The sequence below is a fragment of the Petaurus breviceps genome, unplaced genomic scaffold (assembly GCF_028583685.1).
Source record: "Petaurus breviceps papuanus isolate PSGF00001 unplaced genomic scaffold, PetGlider_PUasm1.0 216, whole genome shotgun sequence".
Lineage (NCBI taxonomy): Eukaryota > Metazoa > Chordata > Mammalia > Diprotodontia > Petauridae > Petaurus > Petaurus breviceps.
In genome coordinates this window covers 7,375,645-7,396,210 of record NW_027185867.1, presented here as the reverse complement: position 1 = coordinate 7,396,210, position 20,566 = coordinate 7,375,645, and the positions used below count along the sequence as shown (strand labels likewise).

Below are 20,566 nucleotides of genomic sequence, written 5' to 3'. Positions count from 1 at the left end.
CTGTAAACCTCTCTGTCTCTTCTTTGATTATGAACTCTTCCCCTATCCACATATCTGACAGGCAGTTTTTTCCATACTCTTCTAATTTGCTTATGATACCACCTTTTATGTCTGAATCCTGTATCCCTATGGAGTTTACCTTGATTACAGTGTAAGATGTCGGTTTATTCCTAGTTTCTGTCAGACTTTTCCGTTTTCTCAACATTTTTTGCCAGTTAGTGAGTTATTTCCCCAATAGTTGGGTTCTTTGGGTATGTGAGATACTAGATTACTGTGCTCATTTCCTCATGTATATTGTGTACTTAATCTGTTTCATTGATCAAACTTTATTACTCATCACCAAATTGTTTTGATGATTACAGCTTTGTAGTGGAGTTTGAGATATGATATTGCTAGTCTCTTCTTTCCTATAATTCCCTTGATATTCTTGACTTTTTTTTTCCTCCAGATAAATTTTGTTATTATTTTTCTGACTCTAAAGTCATCCTTTGGTAGTTTGATAACTATGGCACTGAATAGTTAAATTAATTTAGGCAATACTGTCATTTTTATTTTATTGGCTTGGCCTACCTATGAACAATTGATATCTTCCCAGTAACTTAAATCTTTCGTTATTGTGTAAAAAGTATTCTAATTTCTATATGCATCTTCACAGTTAGACTCCCTGGCACTTTAAATGGACTATAGTTTTTCAAATGGAATTTATCTTTCTACCTCTTTCTGCTCCATTTTCTTGGCAAATACAGAAATGCAAATGATTTGTATGGGTCTATTTTATATCCTGCTACTTTGTCGTAGTTATTCATGATTTCTGTTCATTTTTTCATTGATTCTGGGGTTTTCAAAATAAGTTATGTCATCTACAAAAAATGATAGTCTTATTTTCTCTTAAACTTATTTCTTTAATTTCCTTTTCTTGTCTTATTGAGATAATTAGCATTTCTAATGCAATATTGAATAATAATGGTAATGTTAGACATCTGTGTTTTACTCCTGATTTTACTGGAAAGTCTTCTAGCTTATCTGTCTTATGACAATGCTCACTCTTGGTTTTAGATACTATTTATCATTTAACCAAAGCTCCATTTATTCCTATACTTTCTAGTGTTTTTTTTTCACAGAAATGAATGCTGTATTTGTGAAAAGCTTTCATCTATTGATAGAATCATATGATTTTTGTTATTTTATTAATCTAGTCAATTATGTTTATGCTTATCATAATATTGTACCATCCTCCATTCCTGGTATAAACCCAGCTTTGTCACAGTGTTTGATCCTTGTAGTATATTGCTATAATCTCATTATAGATATTGATCTATAACTTTTTTCCTTTCTTTTGACTCTTCTTTTTTTTGCCTTTTTTTTGGAGGGCAATTGGGATCAAGTGAAATGCCCAAGGTCATATGGCTAGTTTTTGTGTTAAGTGTCTGAGGCCAGATTTGAACTGAGGTCCTCTATTCAGTGCTCCACCTAGCCACCCCTTTTGACTCTTTTTAGTTTAGGTACTTAAAACCATATTTGTGTTATAGGAGGAATTTGTCGAGTCTCCTTCTTTACTTATTTGATGTAGTATTCAAATTAATTGTTCTTTAAATGTTTGAATTCACTTGTTAATTCACTTGGTCCTGGATTATTTTTTTTTCTTTAGGAATTTATTTATGACATTTCTTTTTAAGATAGGGTTATTTAAATATTTTATTTTCTGTTCTGTCAATCTGGGCAATTATTTTTTTTTGTAAATAGAATATCATTTCATTTACATTGTCAGTTTTATTGTGATATAATTGGGCAAAATAGCTCCTAATAATTGCTTTTGTTTTTTTCTTCATTGGTTGTCAATTCTGCTTTTTCGTTGTTAATACTTCTACTTTGGATTTCTTTCTTTCTTTCTTTTTTGTAATTCAGATTAGTTTACTACACAGTTGGGACCCATACTTATGTCTGCTCCTCTCTACCCTGGATTTGTGATCTTGAACTGGGTAGTGGGCAACAGACTTGCCAGATGCCTTCCATTCTTTTGCTCAGCCCTAGTTTGAATCACTTTCTGCCTGGGTTATTATTTTCAGTTGCTTTTGACTTTTACTTGTCTAGTCTGTTCCATATCTTATTTCATTTTAACTAATATTTAAGAGACAGCTTATTAGAAGAAAATCTTTAAGTTGACATTTTATTCTACCAAATCAAATTTTTTTATAGTTAACAAATAGCACAACAAGACACTGTGTATCTTTCCAGCCAGTTATCTTCCTATAATGATGTGACCTACTGTAGAATATGATATACAAATGCTTGCCTATTCCTATTCCATACTTAATCAAAAATATTGTCAAAATATGGGTAGATTATTCTCATATAGATTTTGGAGAAATGGGAAAGTAAGCATATTTGTTAGTTATTTTTCTTTATCATATTTGGGGAGTATAGGTAGTAATAATTGTCCCTGATTTTTCTTAAGCATTTGAAGTATCCTTCTTTTTTTCAGCAACTTTGGAATTGATTCCTGAGAGCCCTGAAAGTTACCAAATATCTCTTGTCATTATATTCTAACAGTAGTCATCCAGTTTGTGGTTTAGAAAACTTCTACGTGACTACTGTTGAAGCATAATTATCTTAACAAAAAACAGAAGCAAATTTCAACTTGAACAGTGCTTTTTAAAAATTCAGCACTTTCTTAGTTCAGAAGTTTAGGATAGATTTCTAGTTTTCATAGAGCCAAATTCATCTTTTTTTTTCCAAAATTCATCTTCTTAATGATGACTTTAAAATTTTACTATTAAAGAATATCTTTAAATCTATTCATTTCAGTTCTGGCCATTTTGCTAGTATCTTCTGTTTTCTTCTTTATTGAGTCTTGCTTCCTTTTTCAATCTGGACCATAAAAAATCTTCACAAGCCACTAGGAATCAGTTTCATAGTATGAAGATTAACTAAAAGGTCAAGATTCTCAAGAGAAACAATGAAAAAAATAGGGAGTTAAGGTTGGCTAGCAGTACCAGAAATGAATGCTGCAATGCAATAACCATTGAAACAATTTAGTACTGGAAAAAAATAAGAGATGTTGATCAGTGGAGCAGATTAGATACACAGCAAACAGAAACAAACATAATAACAGTGTTAAATAAACCCAAAGACCCCAGCTACTGCAGCAAGGGCTCATTATTTGACAAAAACAGCTGGGAAAACTGGAAAACAGTCTGACAGAAATTAGATTTAGAACGTCTTAAACCATATACCACAATGAATGCTAAATGCATAAGTGGCATAGATACAAAAAGTCACATAATAATGAATTTAGGAGAGCAAAGAAAGAAATGCTTTCACCACTATAAGGGAGAAGTTTGTGGCCACAGTATTATGAGAATGACAAAAGATAAAATTGATCATTTTAATTACATAAAATTTAAAAGTTTTTCACAAAAGTAATACAGTTAAAATTAGAAGAATACAGATAACTGGGGAAAATTTTTCAGGAAGTTACTCTGAGAAAGGTCTCTTTTCTAAGATCTGTAAGGAACTGATTAATATACAATAAACAAGAGTCATTTCCCAGTAGATAATCAGTTGAAAGATATGATCATGAAAGTTTCAGGAAAAGAAATCCAAGAATTGATGACTTTATGAAAAAATGCTCCAGATTTACTGATAATTTGAAAAAAGCAAGTTAAAACAACTTAGGGTTCCACCTCCCATGCATCAGATTGGCCAGGATGACTAAAAAAGAAAAATTAAAATTATTGGAGGAGTGTGGGATAACAGGTACAATGATGCAGTGTTGGTAGAGCTGTGAATAGATTCACCCATTCTGGGAAGCAAATTTTCACTGCTCACCAAAAGTCACTAAACTGCATACCCTTCAACCTAATGATAATACTACTAGGCCTTTACCTCAGAGAAAGAGGGAAAGGACCCATATTCCCAAAAACAAATTTATAGCAGCTCTTTTTTTGCGGTAGAAAAGAACTGTAAAATGAAGGAATGCTCATTTGGAACTATGTCCAAAGGGCTATAAAATTGTGCATACCCTCTGACCCAGCAATACCACCTCTAGGTCTGTATCCCAAAGAGACAATAAAAACGAGAAAAGGACCCACATATACAAAAATATCTATGGCAGCTCTTTTGCCAAGAACTAGAAATTGAGGGGATGCCCATCAATTGGGGAATGAATAAACAAGTTGTGGTATATGAATGGAATGCAACACTGTTTTGCTATAAGAAATGATGAACAGGCAGATTTCAGAGAAACCTGGAAAGTCTCATATGAACGGATGCTGAGTAAGGGGAGTAGAACCAGGAGAACATTGTCCACAGTAACGGTCATAGTGTACAAGGACTGATTTTTATAGACTTAGCCCTTCTCAGCAATGCAAGGACCTAAAACAATTCCAAAGGACACATGATGGAAAATGCCATCCACATCCAGAGAAAGAACTATGGAATCAGAATGAAGAATGAAGCAGACTATTTTTTTGTTTTGTTTTATTTTGTTGGGTTTTTTTCCTTTCTTATGGTTTTTCCTATTCATTATAATTCTTCTATACAACATGACTAATGTGAAAATGTGTTTAACAGGGGCGGCTAGGTGGCACAGTAAATAGAGCACCCACCCTGAAGTCAGGAGGACCTGAGTTCAAATCCGGCCTCAGACAAATAACACTTCGTAGCCTTGTGACCTTGGGCAAGTCACTTAACCCCAATTGCCATGCCTTTTCCCTCCAAAAAGCAAAACAAAACAAAAATGTGTTTAATAGGAATATATGTGTAGAACCCATATGAGATTGCAAGCCACCTTGGGGAGGGAGAGGAAGAAAATTTAAAACTTATGGAAGTGAATGTTGAAAACTAAAAATAAATAATTTAATTTTTGAAAAAATAAAATTTTAAAAAATAAAGGGGTGCTGATTAACTCAAGAATTGTTAAACTATGAAATATGAGTAGAATAGAATGTTATTGTCCACTAGGAATGATGAAAGGTACAGTTTCAGAAAAACCATGGGAATCTTGTAAGAACTAATATAATTTAAAGTGAGCAGAACCAAGACAACAATTTATGCAACAATGTTGTAAATACAAAAACTCTAAAAGTCTTAATAACTCTAATCAATACAATGACCAACCATGACTGCAAAGGACTGATGATGGTACTAGCTACTTCCAGACAGAGAAGTAGATTCAGGGTGCATAATGAGACATACATTTTTGACATGCTCAAGGTAGAATTTTGTTTTGCCAGACTATTTATATTACAGGGATTTTGGGAAAGGGGAACTAATGATAGGATTTCCTGGTCTTTAAGTATTTTTTAAATGCACAGAAGATACCAGAAGGAAAGTCAGAAAGAAACACAAATTAGCCAGATCCTTTGAAAGTTGTTGCATGTTGAATTTCTTAAAAGGAAAATCCTTTATGTGACAGAGACTCAGTTTCATAGACAATCATGTCCAAATTCTCTTTTCTTTTCTACTTTGTATATGGAAATGCTCATTTTATTTGATTTGAATTTGTATCAATGAAGGAAAGATTAGTGTTAATAACTCAAGAAGAAATAATATTTTTCTAACTTCTGTTTACCTCTTGATTACAATTTTTTCTTGCACTTTTCCACATGAGTTTTGGAGATTACCTGGGACCTTGGTACAACACTACATGTTTACTCAAGCAGCTGCAGAATGCTTTCACTGGAATCAGATTTGTGGGTAGAGATAATTAGATAACATGGTTAATTTTGCCAAAAGATTTAATCTAATTAAACCTTTCAAGCCCAGTTACACCTAAATCTATTAGTTTATGGTCTACATTTCCTACTCTAAAGGTATCACTTTATTTTCTCAGTTAAATTATGCTTTGAGCTTGAAAGAATTGGTAATTCTTATTTATTTCAGATTATTGATCAAAGATCAATTTTTATGAAAAGTATTTCAAAGGCATCACTGGACTGTCAGAAAAGGTCCAGGACACAAAAAAGATTAATATTCACGTCCAGCAACATCAGGCATAAAGAGGACTTTATTGTAAAAGGATATATAACATCTTTTATATTGAAGACAAGAGACCCTCTTGTGGGCTTCCCATTAATGTCTTCACCATCTATAATTTTCTTACAATTAGGTCATACGATAAGGTCATATGATTAAGACCTTAATACAGGGTGGGGAACTGGCCACATGTAGCCCTCTAGGTCCTCAAGTGCGGCTCTTTGATTGACTCCAAGCTTCATAGAACAAATCCCTTTAATAAAAGGATTTGTTCTGTAAAACTTGAACTCAGGGGGCAAAGCCAAGGTGGTGGCATAGAAGCAAGAAAACTCTGTAAGCTCCCCCAGTAACCCCTTCAAATACCTATAAAATAAGACTCTAAACAAACTTTAGGACTACAGAACCCACAAAATGACAAAGAGAAACAAATATCCTGCTAAAGGCAGCCTGGCAGGCCGGCAGGAATGGTCCATCGCGGTATGCTGGCAGCCAAGCCCAGCCCCGCATGAGCCCTTTGTTTTAGCCTCAGGGTGGCCCCAACCAGCAGCGACTGGAACTGACCTCAGGAGAGTGGATTGCCAGCATCTGTGGCAGTTTCCAGAATTATCAATCCATCAATGCTAAAGACAAAGTAAAAGGTCAATGTGGACTTTGAGGGAACAGGGAGACCAAGCCTGTGATCCAGCCTCTGCCCACAGGGCGAGAAAGGAAGAAGTGGTGGAGGTGTTGCAGCCGTGTGGCAGCGTGGCTGCTTCAGAGCTCCTGGCCTACAGATCACAGGGGGCCAAGCAACCATTCTGAGGAGTAATTTCTCTTGCTTTAACCTGCTTGAATCAAGATTGCCATCTTAGGTGGAGGTCCTAGGGTGTGTTACCAGGTGCCAAAGCCTTGGAGGTTTCAGAGAGGGTACCCAACTAAAAGCTCCAGCAGCTGTGAAAACCCCAGCAATTTGGGACAAAGCTCCCCTGTCTGGTAGCAGAATTCTACTGTGACAAAAAGCTCAAAAGTCAAGTAATTGAGTGGCAACATGAGCAAATGAGGGAAGCAGAGCAATCCAACTTTAGATTCCTTATTTGGGGACAAAAAGGATCAAAGCATGGAATGGGAGGAAGAGAATGAAGTCAGAACTTCCAAGAAAAAGGTGAACTGGTTACAGGCCATAGAGGAGCTCAAGAAGAATTTTGAAAACCAAGTAAGAAAACTGGAGGAAAAAATGGGAAGAGAAATGAGAATGATACAAGAAAATCATAAAAAGAGAGTCAACAACCTGACTGAAATAAATAACAGCTTAAAAAACAGACTAACTCAAATGACAAAAGCCAATGAGGAGAAGAATGACATAAAACGAATTTTCCAGATGGAAAAAGAATTTCAAGAGCTCGCTGAAGAGAATAATTCCTTCAGAATTAGATTGGAGCAAATGGAAGCTAGTGACTTTATGAGAAATCAAGACACTATCAAACAGGGGGCGGCCAGGTAGCACAGCAAGTAAGAGCACCGGCTCCAGTGTCAGGATGACCTGGGGATCAAATCTGGGCTCAGATACTTAGCACCCACCAAGAAACACCTGGCCATGTAACCTTGAGCAAGTTACTTAACCCCAATTGCTTAGGGGTGGCCAGGTGGCTCAGCAACTAAGAGCACTGGCTCCAATGTTGGGATGACCTGGGCATCAAATCTGGGGTCAGATACTTAAAACCACACCCAGAAATAACTGGCCGTGTAACCTTGAGCAAGTTACTTAACCCTGATTGCTTAAAAATTAAAAAAAAAAAAGACCATAAAACAGATCCAAACAAATGAAAAAATAGAAGGCAATGTGAAATATCTCGTTGGGAAAACCACTGACCTGGGAAATATATCCAGGAGAGATCATTTAAAAATTATTGGACTACCTGACAGCCATCATAAAAAATAAGAACCTAGAAATTATCCTTCAAGAAATTCTCAAGGAAAATTGCCCTGATGTTTTAGAACCAGAGGGCAAAGGAGATTGAAAGAATCCACCAATCACCTCTTGAAAAAGATCCCAAAAAGAAAATTCCTAGGAATATTATAGCCCAGTTCTAGAGTTCCCAGATCAAGGAGAAAATATTACAAGCAGCCAAGAAGACACAATTTGAATATTGTGGAAACACAATCAGGATAACACGGGACCTGGCAGCTTCTGCATTGAGGGATCAAAGAGCTTGGAATATGATATTCCTAGAGGTCAAAGGAGCTGAGATTAAAACCAAGAGTCACCTACCCAGAAAAACTGAGTATCATGTTTCAGGGGAAAATATGGTCATTCAATAAAATAGAGGACTTTCAAGCATTCTTGATGAAAAAACCAGAGCTGAATAGAAAATTTGACATTCAGATACAAGAAGCAAGAGAAGTATGAGAAGGTAAACAGGGAAAAGAAATCATAAGGAACTTATCAAAGTTGAATTATTTACATTCCTACATGGAAAAACAATAATTGCAACATGGAATTTTTCTCAGTATGAGCATAGTTGAAGGGAATATAAATGTATGTATACATACATATATGTCTATATACGAGGGTATATGTGTGTGAATACATATGTGAGTGTCTATATATGTGTACAGATATACATAGAGAGAGGGCACAGGATCAGTTGAATAGGAAGGGTTGATATTTTATAAAATTAAGAGGTGAGAGACAAATATAATGAGAGGAGTTAAGGAGAAACAGAATAGGATAAATTATCTCATATAAAAGAGGCAAGAAAAAACACTTACAATAGAGGGGAAGAACAGGGAGGCAAGAGGGAATGGGTCAACCTTACTCTCATTGAATTTGGCTTAAGGAGGGAATAATATACACACTAAATTGGATGTCTTACCCTACAGGAAAGTAGGGGGAAGGGGATAAGAGGCGGGATGATGGAAGGGAGGACAGATTTGGGGGGAGGTTAGTTAGAAGCACACACTTTTGAAAAGGGACAGGGTCAAAGTAGAAAATAGAACAAGTGGGTGGCGGGATAGCATGGAGGGAAATGTAGTCAGTCTTTCACAATATATCCATTATGGAATGTTTTGTGTAACTATGCATGTACAACCTAGATTGAATTGCTTATCTTCCCAGTAAGGGCAGGTGATGAAGGAAGAAGGGAAAGAATCTGGAATTCAAAGTTTTTAAATCCCCCACCCCCAAAAAAATAGCTTGAACTCAGTCAAAAGGTCATACCCAAGGATCTAGAAGCCCACATTTGGCTTTTAGGTTGCAGGTTCCCTACACCTGCCTTAATGTCATCAATGTGTTATCTTTATCTGCTTCTGTGTAATTCAATACAAATGAGTTTATCCATTACAGACATTTCAGATATTACATTACCCTAGAAAATGGAATAACATTCTTTAGTTCATCATAACCAAGACTCATCTTTACAGCCCAAAACACGCCTCTAATATTATTTGCCCAAGATGGTAATTGTGTGGTTATTAATATTATAATCTAGAGCATGAGACCTAGCAGCAGTAGATTTTTTGGAAGAGAGTCTGTTTCTGGTCTATTGTTTACTTTGCATGCATAAACATCATTTCTATGACATTATATCTGTGGTATAATGTGTTTTTGTTAACCATTTAAGTATGTTAGGAAAGCTAGTTCTTTATATTTTTAAACAGAAATATCAACTTTATTTGAAAAGATGATTTCATTTAAATCCTAACATATGCAAAGTACTAAGTACTGGGGGAGAGGAAAAAAATAAAATAAAGGTGCTGACTTCAAGATGCTTACAATTTGTGAGGTAGATATAGGAAGAAATAAGATATGTACATAAAAAATAATACATGTTAGAACATGTGAACAAGAAAAATTTTTAAGGTTTTCTAAGATAAAGGAGAAGTTCCCCCATCTAATTAGTTCTAGAAGGTGCTTGAGGCTTATTTAAGCTTTGTGTCAGGAAAAAATTGTGAGAGAGTTGTCTAGAAGTAGAGTTGGCTACATTAGAAGGTGGTGGATTCCCCCTTTTGGGAGGTTTTTGAGGAGAACCTTAATGACTACTTGGTAGTCATGTTATATATAAATAAATATATTATACAAATAAGTATTATATAATTGTTCGTCAAATAAATCTCTATGACAGACTATAATAGACATAGGCAGAGTATTTTAATTTATAGATGAAGGCAGATTGTAGAGCACCTTGAATGCCTACCTAAGGAATTTGATCTCTATGTGGTAGGCAGTAAAAAACCATTGATGTTTTGAGCAGTAAGCAGCATGATCTTTTTTTTGTATACTAGGAAGACTACTTTGGTCACTTAGAAATAAACTCCATACTTCTGTGACTGGTAAGTGCATATGTGTTGGGAACACAGATTCATAGAGATTAACTTATCCAGAACAAATTTTGATTAGCATATGATGCAAAATAGGGCCAGCACATTCAAATGACAGTTTTGCAAACATTGCAAATGATACATTGATTTGGGGGGGCAAAAAATTGTGCTGTTCAAAATATTAATAGCCTCTGTACTTTGTTTTGCAGGCAGGAAGCTCTCCTTGCTGCCATCAGTGAAAAAGATGCCAACATAGCTCTTCTGGAGCTTTCCTCCTCCAAGAAGAAGACCCAAGATGAGGTAGCAGCTTTGAAACGTGAGAAGGATCGTCTGGTGCAGCAACTGAAACAGCAGGTATGATTTTTTTGGAGGGGGAAAGACAGGGCAGTTGGGGTTAAGTGACTTGCCTAAGGTCACACAGCTAGTAAGTGTTAAGTGTCTGAGGCTGGATTTGAACTCAGGTCCTCCTGACTCCAGGGCTGGTGCTCTATTCACTGCACCACCTAACCACCCCATCAGCAGGTAAGATTATTAAAGAGATAGTGGGAACCAAGTTAGGAAGGACCTTCTAGAGCTCTGTCTACATTTCACCACAAAATATTTTCTTCTTTCCTTCCTTCCTTCCTTCCTTCCTTCCTTCCTTTCTCCCTCCCTCCCTCCCTTCCTTCCTTCATTCCTCCCTCCTTCCCTCCCTCCCCTACCTTTGATTTCAAGTGTCATATATTGTCTTTGTTCATTTCTAATCTCATATGCCAACTTGCCCTTTCTAAGTAAATGAGCTCATCTGTATTACAGATCTCTTTTCTCTGGACCTGATATATAGTTTTCTAGAGAAGCATGGCCACAAATCCCAGGTATCTACCTCAATACATTTTATGCTACTGCTGGATTAAGGAGGAAAAAAAAGGTGGTCTCCTATCTTTTTACTATAGAACAAAGGCTCTTAACCTGGGGTCCATAAACTTTTTTTCAATAATATTTTGCACTGAATTCCAATATAATTGACTGCCTTTGTAAGCCTATGTATTTTATTTTATGAATTTTAAAACATTATTCTGCAAAGTAGTCCAAAATCGTTATTGGACTGTCAGAAAAGGTCCAAGACACAAAAAAAGATTAAGATCCACGTCCAGCAATTCAGCATGAACAGGACTTTATTGTAAAAGGATTTATAGTTCTTGAGGATTAGGTAGATCCTGGAATGGTAAAGGGATGTGCAGTATTTAACCGAACTCTAACACCATCCCTTCCAAAAGTTTGTGCCCAGTGTTTGTCTAGAGCCTTTCACCTGCAAGCATCAGAGGGCCAAAAGATACTCTTTTTAAAGGACAATGTTAGAACTTAGATCACCTTTGGTTTTGTTCACTCCTTAGACCATTCTCCTACCATCACTTTGTACTCTGTCCTCTTCTTTCTCGTTATTCCCTACCCTTTTCTAATTGTGTTACTTTTTTTCTTGTTGGCTGTGTCATTCCACCTGAAGCATTTAGACAGAGCCATAAAGCATTTTCCAGAGGAGTTTTTTCTCTTCCATTGGGGAGGGGGAGGGGGGCACCAGTGATCAAATAGTTGTGTTTTTCAGTGTAATATTTAACATTTACCTAAATATATATGGAACGTTTGCAATATAAATTTATTTTTTTCCTTTTTGCAGACTAGTATTAAATATGCTCAAAAATTTACTTTATGATTCTATAACCTTTGCCCAAAAGAGTCCTCAAAGATGTCCCTTTTCCACAAAATGGCAAATACAACACATAGGACTCATTTAAGTACAAGGAAAATTTCAGTATCATAAAATTATCTCTAGCAAAAAGTAGAACTATCAGTGTTTAGGAAGTTGTGCAACAAACATCAAGCCTATTTCTTTTGCTATGCATTTCTGTTAGTTTTTAGGGGGCAGTTTAAAGTGTCATTATATGCTTCCTATTTGTATCTATTTTGCTTCACTGTTTTTCTTTGCTAAGAAGGTAAATTCTGATGGGTGAGGGAGGTGATAATCAAGTTGCAGAAAGTGACTGTGGTATAAAGAACAAAAGACATTATAAAGCAAAAAAAAATAAGATGACTAGGAAAGGAGGTTGCTCTCATGAAGTAAGAGCAAGGCATAACAGTTGAACTACTCTTGTATGTAATGTCAAACCAGTAGTCAACAAATATTTATTAAGCACCTACTATGTACTAGGTATTGTGCCAAATAAATGCCAAAGACAGTCCTAGCTCTCAAAAAACTCACGGCCTCACGGTGGAGACAACATGCAGACACCTATGGACAAACATAGGATATATGTTTGTATAAATACAGGACATACTGGAGAAGATCTCAGAGGGAAAATACTGGCATTAAGGAAGATCAAGAAAGGTTTCTTGGAGAAGATGGGATTTTAACTGGAACTTGCAAGACAGGAGGTAGAGATAAAGATGTAGCACATTCCAGGTGTGAGGAATAGCCAATGAAAATGCCCGGAGTTGGGAGATGGAGTAACTTAGATAAAGAGCTTCAAGGAGGTTCCTGTCAAAATATTGCAGAGTACATGGGGGTTTGTAAATTGTAATAAAACCGGAAAGGTAGGATTAGGCCAGGTTACAAAGAATTTTAAGTGCCAAACAGAGTATTTAATATTTGGTTCTGATGGTGGTAAGAAGCCAGAGAAATTTATTGATTGGGATTGGTGGGGGTAAAATGTCAGATCTGTGAATTAGGAAGATCAGTTTGACACGTGACTGTAAGGCGGACCAGAATGGGGAGAGACTTCACTTCAGGATATTGTAGTAGTACAGGCATGAAGAAATAAGGCCCTGCATTAAAGAAGTGACAGTGTCAGAGGAGTCAAAAGCCATATCCCAGATATGTGATGAAAGTAAAATCAGCAGGAATTGAAAACAGATTAAATATAGGGAGTGAGAGGGTAAAGAGTCAAAGATGACTACTATGTCATGAACCTGAGTTACTGGAAGGTGATATCCTTGAGAGTAATTGAGAAGTTTGAAAGAAGAAAAGATTTCTAGAAGAACTTTGTAGTTGGATAGGAAACAAATCAATTTACACACAAAATTCTAAATTTAATTATATGGTAATTGTCAGTAAATTCTAAATTCATGTATTCCTACTACATGTGAATGTCCCAAAATCCTACAATATTGTCCATTTAAGGAGGAAGATAGAGCATTTCTGAGAAAAACTGTGATGATTCCTCCAGATTGTCCTTTTTTTTTTCCCTCTCTACCATGCATGGTTTCACAATCCTACCCACTCACAATACATCTGGATTTATATGAGAGCAAAGGAAGGAGAGTTCTGCCAAAGACATTTTGGTTCTTTAATTTCTCTAAGAGCATGTATTTAAAGCTTGGATGAAGGAGAGGCCTTTTGGAAAGAGGATATGGCATCAATGTTGTTTTAATTTAAAGCTCCTAGACTTGAATTGCAAGAATGTGCCTCAATCTAGAGACCATTTCCTTGCAGAATTCTAACACAGAATTAACTTGGAGTAGACTTTCCATTAAATGGAACAACCGAATCTTGATTGGTTGTTGGCATTCATGTGGGGCTACTGCCATCATGAGGTGGAGGTGGGGAAGGGATTTAAAAAGTGGGAATCATTATCTAATGTGGTCCCAATTTATTCCTTCCCTTCCTTCCCCTCACCAGGGTAGTTTGTCTCTCTGACTCATTCATGGCAAAGAAGTCATTGGGGAGGCTTTTTCAGAGAGAGGGAGGGCCAATACAAGAAAACAAAGCTAAAGGTTGTCTAACAAAGTCCAGATGTGCTGTGGTGCGTGCCAACCAGTATGTTCAGATTATAAGTCATAGCCTGCTGTGCTTGTCAAGCCAGCACCAGCAGTGGAATTAAATAAAGCTAGAGAGAATTCTTTATGGCATTAATGTAATCTATTCAGTGACACAATCTTTCACAAGGTAATCTCTTTCCGAGCAGTTTTTCCCTATTCAAGTAAAGATTTTTATAATTTTCATATAGTATTGCTACAGCTTGAAAGTCTTGTTTTTTAATGAGCAGCAAAAAATTTTTGTTAAAAGGTGGGTTTGTTTCTCAATCTAAAAAAAAGCTCCCCTTTATTTTATTTCATTTTACTTTTTAAAAAGGGTTTTGAAATTGCCTTTGAAATTAACATCAGTTATTTGTGGTTACATCCTGACTTCTGCCAAGTGAGCCTTCCATTCCAACAAAGAGTCAGAGGATCTGAGTTCTGTGTCCTGTCTCTGTCATTTAATATTCCTGTGACTTTACAAGTGACTTATCCTCAGTGGGACATAGTTTCCTTGACTGTAAAATGAAGTGTTAGGCTAAATGACCTCTAGGGTTCCTTTCTGCTCCAAAATCTGGAATTTTTATGAGAAAAAGGTCAAATGACCAAAAGGATAGAAGACTAAATGACCTTTTTCTGTAATTCTCATGACCTCTCACAATGCTGTAAAATAATAATACACAAGAGGTAAAATAATTACAGCTTTCTCCACAGACTTAGATATCAAGAACCCTTTAGAAATAACAGCATGATTAACTAACATCAAAAAAGGCTAATACTTGTCATGCTTACCCACCACCCTCTTCCCTAGACTCATGCAGGGCTGGACTTATGCTGTGGAATCCACTTAGCAAATTCTTTTCCTGCTAATACAGCCTCTGCCATCACACACTGGCCCTGCCCCCATGACACTATTCTGTGACAGTAAGCAGCAAACCCATTTCTTCACCCCACCCCTCATTCCTTTACCTGGTTTAGAGGAGGTAAAGGTGTAGGAAAGCAGAAGAGTTCTCTGAGGCAACAGCTGTACTGCTCAACCAAAGAAATTAAGAATAGAGTATATTGTGTGTGTGTGTGTGTGTGTGTGTGTGTGTGTGTGTGTATTTGGGCAGAAGACAGAATATGAGGGGAGTAGGTCTCCATGAGGACTGAAGCGTTTGCCGTCCAGTGGGACCTACTACTATCACAGGAGGCAGGCACCATGGCTGACAAAAAGTGAATCCCCAGCGTGAGGAGGCTGAGACAGTTTTGAGGTCCAGCCTTTGGAGGAATCCACCATCAAAGAGGATACAGAAAGTGAGCAATAGGAGATTGAAAGGTTTCAAGAAATGACTGAAATTTTCTTTAAAGATCTCAGGAAGAAAAAAAAGTAACTTAAAAACTTTGGGCACGAGTAGATAAATCAACAGGGAAGACATTAATAAGAGAAGAGATGATACCATTTAAGACATCTTAATAAGTCCAAACATCTTTGTATAAATATTTCAATGAAAATGAATCAGCACCTGAGGAGGTAGAGGACCCTGTGCATTTTGAAAAGAACTTGGTATCTTAGCAGGATGTTTCCATTTAGTTCAAGAGAGAAACAAGAATTGTGACAGTAGAATTTATGACCTGCCCACAAAAAGCTGACAGAATAGAAAAACTTGATTGCCTCTAAAGAAACACAAGAGAAGAAAGACTGGTGGTAAATGCAAAACCACAAAAGTTAAGGACATTCTGAAAGAAGACAAGCAAAAAACTGCAACATTAAAAGAAATAATCCAGGGGCGGCCAGGTGGCTCAGCAAGTAAGAGCACCGGCTCCAGTGTCGGGATGACCTGGGGATCGAATCTGGGCTCTGATACTTAGCACCACACCCAGAAATAACTGGCCATGTAACCTTGAGCAAGTTACTTAACCCCGACTGCTTTAAAAAAAAAAAGGAAAAAAAAAGAAAGAATCTGTATACAGGAAAAATACATTGAAATCAAATAAGGGATGCATAGAGACCACTTAAAGATACATCTTCCAGAAGAAAAGTAAAAAAATAAAAATTAAAAAATTTTTAAACTTGACTTTTATAATGCACGAAATAATATAAGAAAATTACCCAGAATTTCCCAACATAGAAAAGAAAGTATCCATTAAAAGGATACAAAGTTCTCTTCCAGAGGAAAAAGATATTAAAAACCTATTCTACAAACTCCAAAACACATATTGGTTAATGTTAAAAGTTTGAATGACTAAGAGCAAGTTCTGGAAGTGACCAGAAGACCTTCAAATATCAAGGAAAAGAAATTCAAATGGCACAGGGCTAATCTGTACCCAACAAAAACCACATAAGGGAATGGAATAATGTGTTTGGAAAAGCAAAGTAACAAGATACAACCCAAAGTGACAAAAGTTGAGCCAAAGCATCAATTATCCTGAAAAGTTGAACCTAAACCTAAGTTTTAAAATGTGATTGATCAACAAAGGATAATCATTTGAAAGATTTTTTTCTTATTTTTTAAAAATTTATTTATTTGTAGTTTTCACCATTCATTTCCACAAGATTCTGAGTTATGATTTTTTCTCCCCATCTTTCCCCTACCCCCCAATGCAAAATAGCAAGCTTACTGAATACCCCTTCCTCCAATCTGTTCTCTCTTATATCCTCCCCCCATCACCCCCCTAACTTTCTAGTAGGGCAAGATGGATTTATATACCCCAGTGCCTGTATATCTTATTTCCCAGTTGCATATAAAAAACAATTTTTTTAAACATTTGTTTTTAAAACTTTGAGTTCCAGATTTTTTCCCTTCTTCTCTCCTTACCCACCACCACTGGGAAGATAAGCAATTCAGTATAGGTTGTACATGTATAGTTACCCAAATCATTTACAAAGTAGTTATATTGTGAAAGATTTAATTATATTTCCCTCCATCCTGTCCTGTCCCCCACTTATTCTATTTTCTCCTTTAACCCTATCCCTTTTCAAAAATGTTTGCTTCTAACTACCCTCTCCCTGAATCTGCCCTCCCTTCTATCATCCCTCCTCTTATCCCCTACCCCCCTATTTTCCTGTAGGGTAAGATACCCAATTGGGTGTGTTTTTTATTCCCTCCTTAAGCCAAATTCAATGAGAATAAGGTTGTTCCATTCCCTTCCACCTTCCTTTTCTTACCCTCCGTTGTAACAGTTTTCTCTTGCCTCTTTTATATGAGATATTTTGCCCTAATCTATCTCCTCCTTTCTCCTCCCAATAAATTCCTCTCTTGCCTCTTAATTTTAGTTTTTAAATATCATCCCTTCATATTCACCTCATCCTGTGCCCTCTGTCTGTATACATGATACATATGCCCACACTCACATATATATTTATATACACATACACCTGCCTATACATACGTATATATGAATACATATATATTTCTTTCAACTATCCTCATACTTGGAAAAGTCTTATGAATTACAGTTATCGTTTTTCCATGTAGGAATGTAAATAGTTCAACTTTAGTAAGTTCCTTATTATTTCTTTTTCCTGTTTACCTTCTCATGTCTCTCTTGCTTCTTGTATTTGAAAGTCAAATTTTCTGTTCAGCTCTGGTTTTTTCATCAAGAATGCTTGAAAATCCTCTCTTTCATTGAATTACCATTTTCCCCTGTAGCATTATACTCAGTTTTGCTGGGTAGGTGATTCTTGGTTTTAGTCCTCGCTGCTTTGACTTGCAGAATATCATATTCCAAGCCCTTCGATCCTGTAATGTAGAAGCTGCTAGGTCTTGTGTTATCCTGACTGTGCTTCCACAGTACTCAAATTGTTTCTTCCTGACTGCTTGCAGTATTTTCTCCTTGACCTGAGAACTCTGGAATTTGGCTATAATATTCCTAGGAGTTTTCTTTTTTGGATCTTTTTTAAGAGGTGAATTCTTTAATTTCTACTTTGCCCTCTGGTTCTAGAATATCAAGGCAATTTTGGTTGATAATTCGTTGCAAGATGGTTTCTTGGCTCTTTTTTTTGATCATGGCTTTCAGGTAATCCAGTAATTTTTAAATTATCTCTCCTGGTTCTATTTTCCAGGTCAGTGGTTTTTCCAGTGAGATATTTCACATTGCCTTCTATTTTTTCATTTGTTTGGATCTATTTTATAGTATCTTGATTTCTCATAAAGTCATTAGCTTCCAGTTCCTCCAATCCAATTTTGAAGGAGTTATTCTCTTCAGTGAGTTTTTGAAATTCCTTTTCCATCTGGCAGATTCAGCTTTTTAAGTCTTCTCCTCACTGGCTTTTAGGGCCTCTTTTGCCATTTGAGTTAGTCTGTTTTTTTAAGGTGTTATTTTCTTCAATGTATTTTTGCATCTACTTTAGCAGGCTGTTGACTTGTTTTTCATGATTTTTCTTGCATTATTCTCATTTCTCTTCCCGGTTTTTCCTCCACTTCTCTTACTTGATTTTCAAAATCCTTATTACCTCCATGGCCTGTAACCAATTCAATATTTTTCTTGAAGGCTTTTCATGCAAGAGTTCTGACTTCTTTATCTTCATCCTGCTCCATGTATTGATCCTTTTTGTCCCCAAAAAAGGATTCTGTGGTCTGTTTGTGCTTCCTTTGCTTGCTCATGTTACCAGCCAATTACTTGACTTTTAAGCTCTTTGCCACAGTAGAACTCTGCTTCCAGAATCAAGAAAGCTTTGTCCCAAATAGCTGGGGGTTTTGCAGCTGCCAGAGCTATTAGGAGAGTGCAGTCTCTACAACCCCCACAAGCTCTGGTTCACTGGCCACACACCCCAAAACCACCACCCAAGACCATGATCCAGATCCAAATGGGTTAAAGAAAGAGCGATTACTCTCCGAATGGTCACTTGGTCCCCCTACAATCTGCAGGCCAGTAGCTTCTGAGGCAGCCACGGGCGCAGCCGCTGCTTCTCACCCCCGGGGCAGGGGCCAGACTGTGCTCTTCTGATCCCCACCTGTCCCAATGAGTTCCACACTGACCTTTTACTTTGTCTTTGGTATTTATGGGGTGAGAAGTCTGTAAACCACCACAGCTGCTAGTGATTCACTCTCCTGAAGTCTGCTCTGGCCACCGCTGGTCAGGGCCAAGTTGGTGCCAGAACTGCGCGGCTCACTTGAGACTGTGCTCGCTTCCCAGTTCAATGCTCTAGCCCCTTCCCGTCAGCCTGCCAGGCTGCCTTCAGCGGGAGATTTGTTTCTCTCTGTCACTTTATGGGTTCTGTAGCTCTAAAGTTTGTTTAGCATCATTTTTTTACATGTATTGGAAGTGATTGGAGCGGGAGCTCACCAAGCTTTGGCTTCTACCCCCTGAAAGATTTTTAAAATAAATAAAATGCCAGACACTAACAAATTATTTGCTTTGCAAGTAACTCGTGTGATAGAAACACAAGAATGACAACAATCAAAGAAAGTACAAGTAATAAATTCCCCTCTTCCAAAAAAGGGGAAAAAACATAAATAGAAAAATACCTCTGGGGTTAAAAGTTACAAGAACCACTAAGAAATTTCTTCCTAAAAGTACATAAAGAGAAAAGGGTGAAAGTGGACCATAAATTGAACAAATGGTTGGAATAACAGACCTGAAATTTCATGGACTAAAACTCACTACATCCCATCACCTCCAGGTGAATCAGTATTTCTCTGTGGGTCTGAAGGGCAGAATGTATGAGTGTATAAAAAAGAGAGGGAAGGAAGAAGACAAGAATTTCGTGATGTACTATAATCATGTCACTGGTAAAAAATGAAGGAAAAATAACTCTGGTGTTCTCTTAAGAGCTATATATGTGAGAATAGGTGAGGTAGTAAAGGGAAAGATCTTAACTGAGAGAAAAAGAAAATCTCAATTCACTGGTGGTAGGGAACACTGTTGGAGAACCCTTGTGGGTGGTGGGGAAGGAAAGTATTGTGTAAGTAGGACATTGGGATTTTAATGACTGTAATCTGCCAGAATTTGGTGCCTACTTGTTAGGAGTCTTTTGCCTCTATAGACAGCATCCTCACTCAGGATCAGAGCTCATGGGGCCTGCTGATCATCAGAAAGGTGGTAAAGCATGAACTGAGAGTAAAGATTCATAGCAAATGATGGTTGGGGGCAGGGGGGTAGAGGAATGATGTTGGGCAGGATGGAGAATAGAGTAATGAATCAATCACACATTCTGAGACACAAGAGGATGCAGAAAATTTGCTAAAGCCTAACAAGACCAAAAAAGTTGAAGGGGAGGAGAAGAAAGGGGATTTTACTTAACTACTTAAATTAGGGGAAAGGGAGAAGAATTGCATATAAAGATAGAAGAAAGAAAACTGAATTAGTATAATAATTAAAATTCAAAAATTAGTGAAAGAGGTGACAAATGGGGGAGGGAGTTCAGGGTGAGGAGAATTTGGCTGTGGGAACAGGGTTCCCTTAAGGTAGATTAAGCAAAAAAAAAAAAAAAAGTGAAGAGATAACATGCTATCTTTACAGAGGAAAAAGAACAAAAAGGCTCAGTTTGAAAGAAAACAATTATTAGAGACAAATATAGGAAAACATAAAACTAACGTTTATA

The 20,566-nt window shown here is 36.8% G+C and overlaps 1 protein-coding gene across 12 annotated transcripts in view; it reads left to right on the top strand.

The window, feature by feature from the left end:
• Positions 1–20,566, top strand: part of ERC1 (ELKS/RAB6-interacting/CAST family member 1) — a 496,604-nt gene that overhangs the window by 320,375 nt on the left and 155,663 nt on the right. For all 12 annotated transcript variants that reach the window (XM_069094346.1, XM_069094345.1, XM_069094342.1 and 9 more), the window contains one exon: positions 10,482–10,626. In XM_069094346.1, the coding sequence (XP_068950447.1) occupies positions 10,482–10,626 (145 nt within the window). The remainder of the gene's footprint in view (positions 1–10,481; positions 10,627–20,566) is intronic.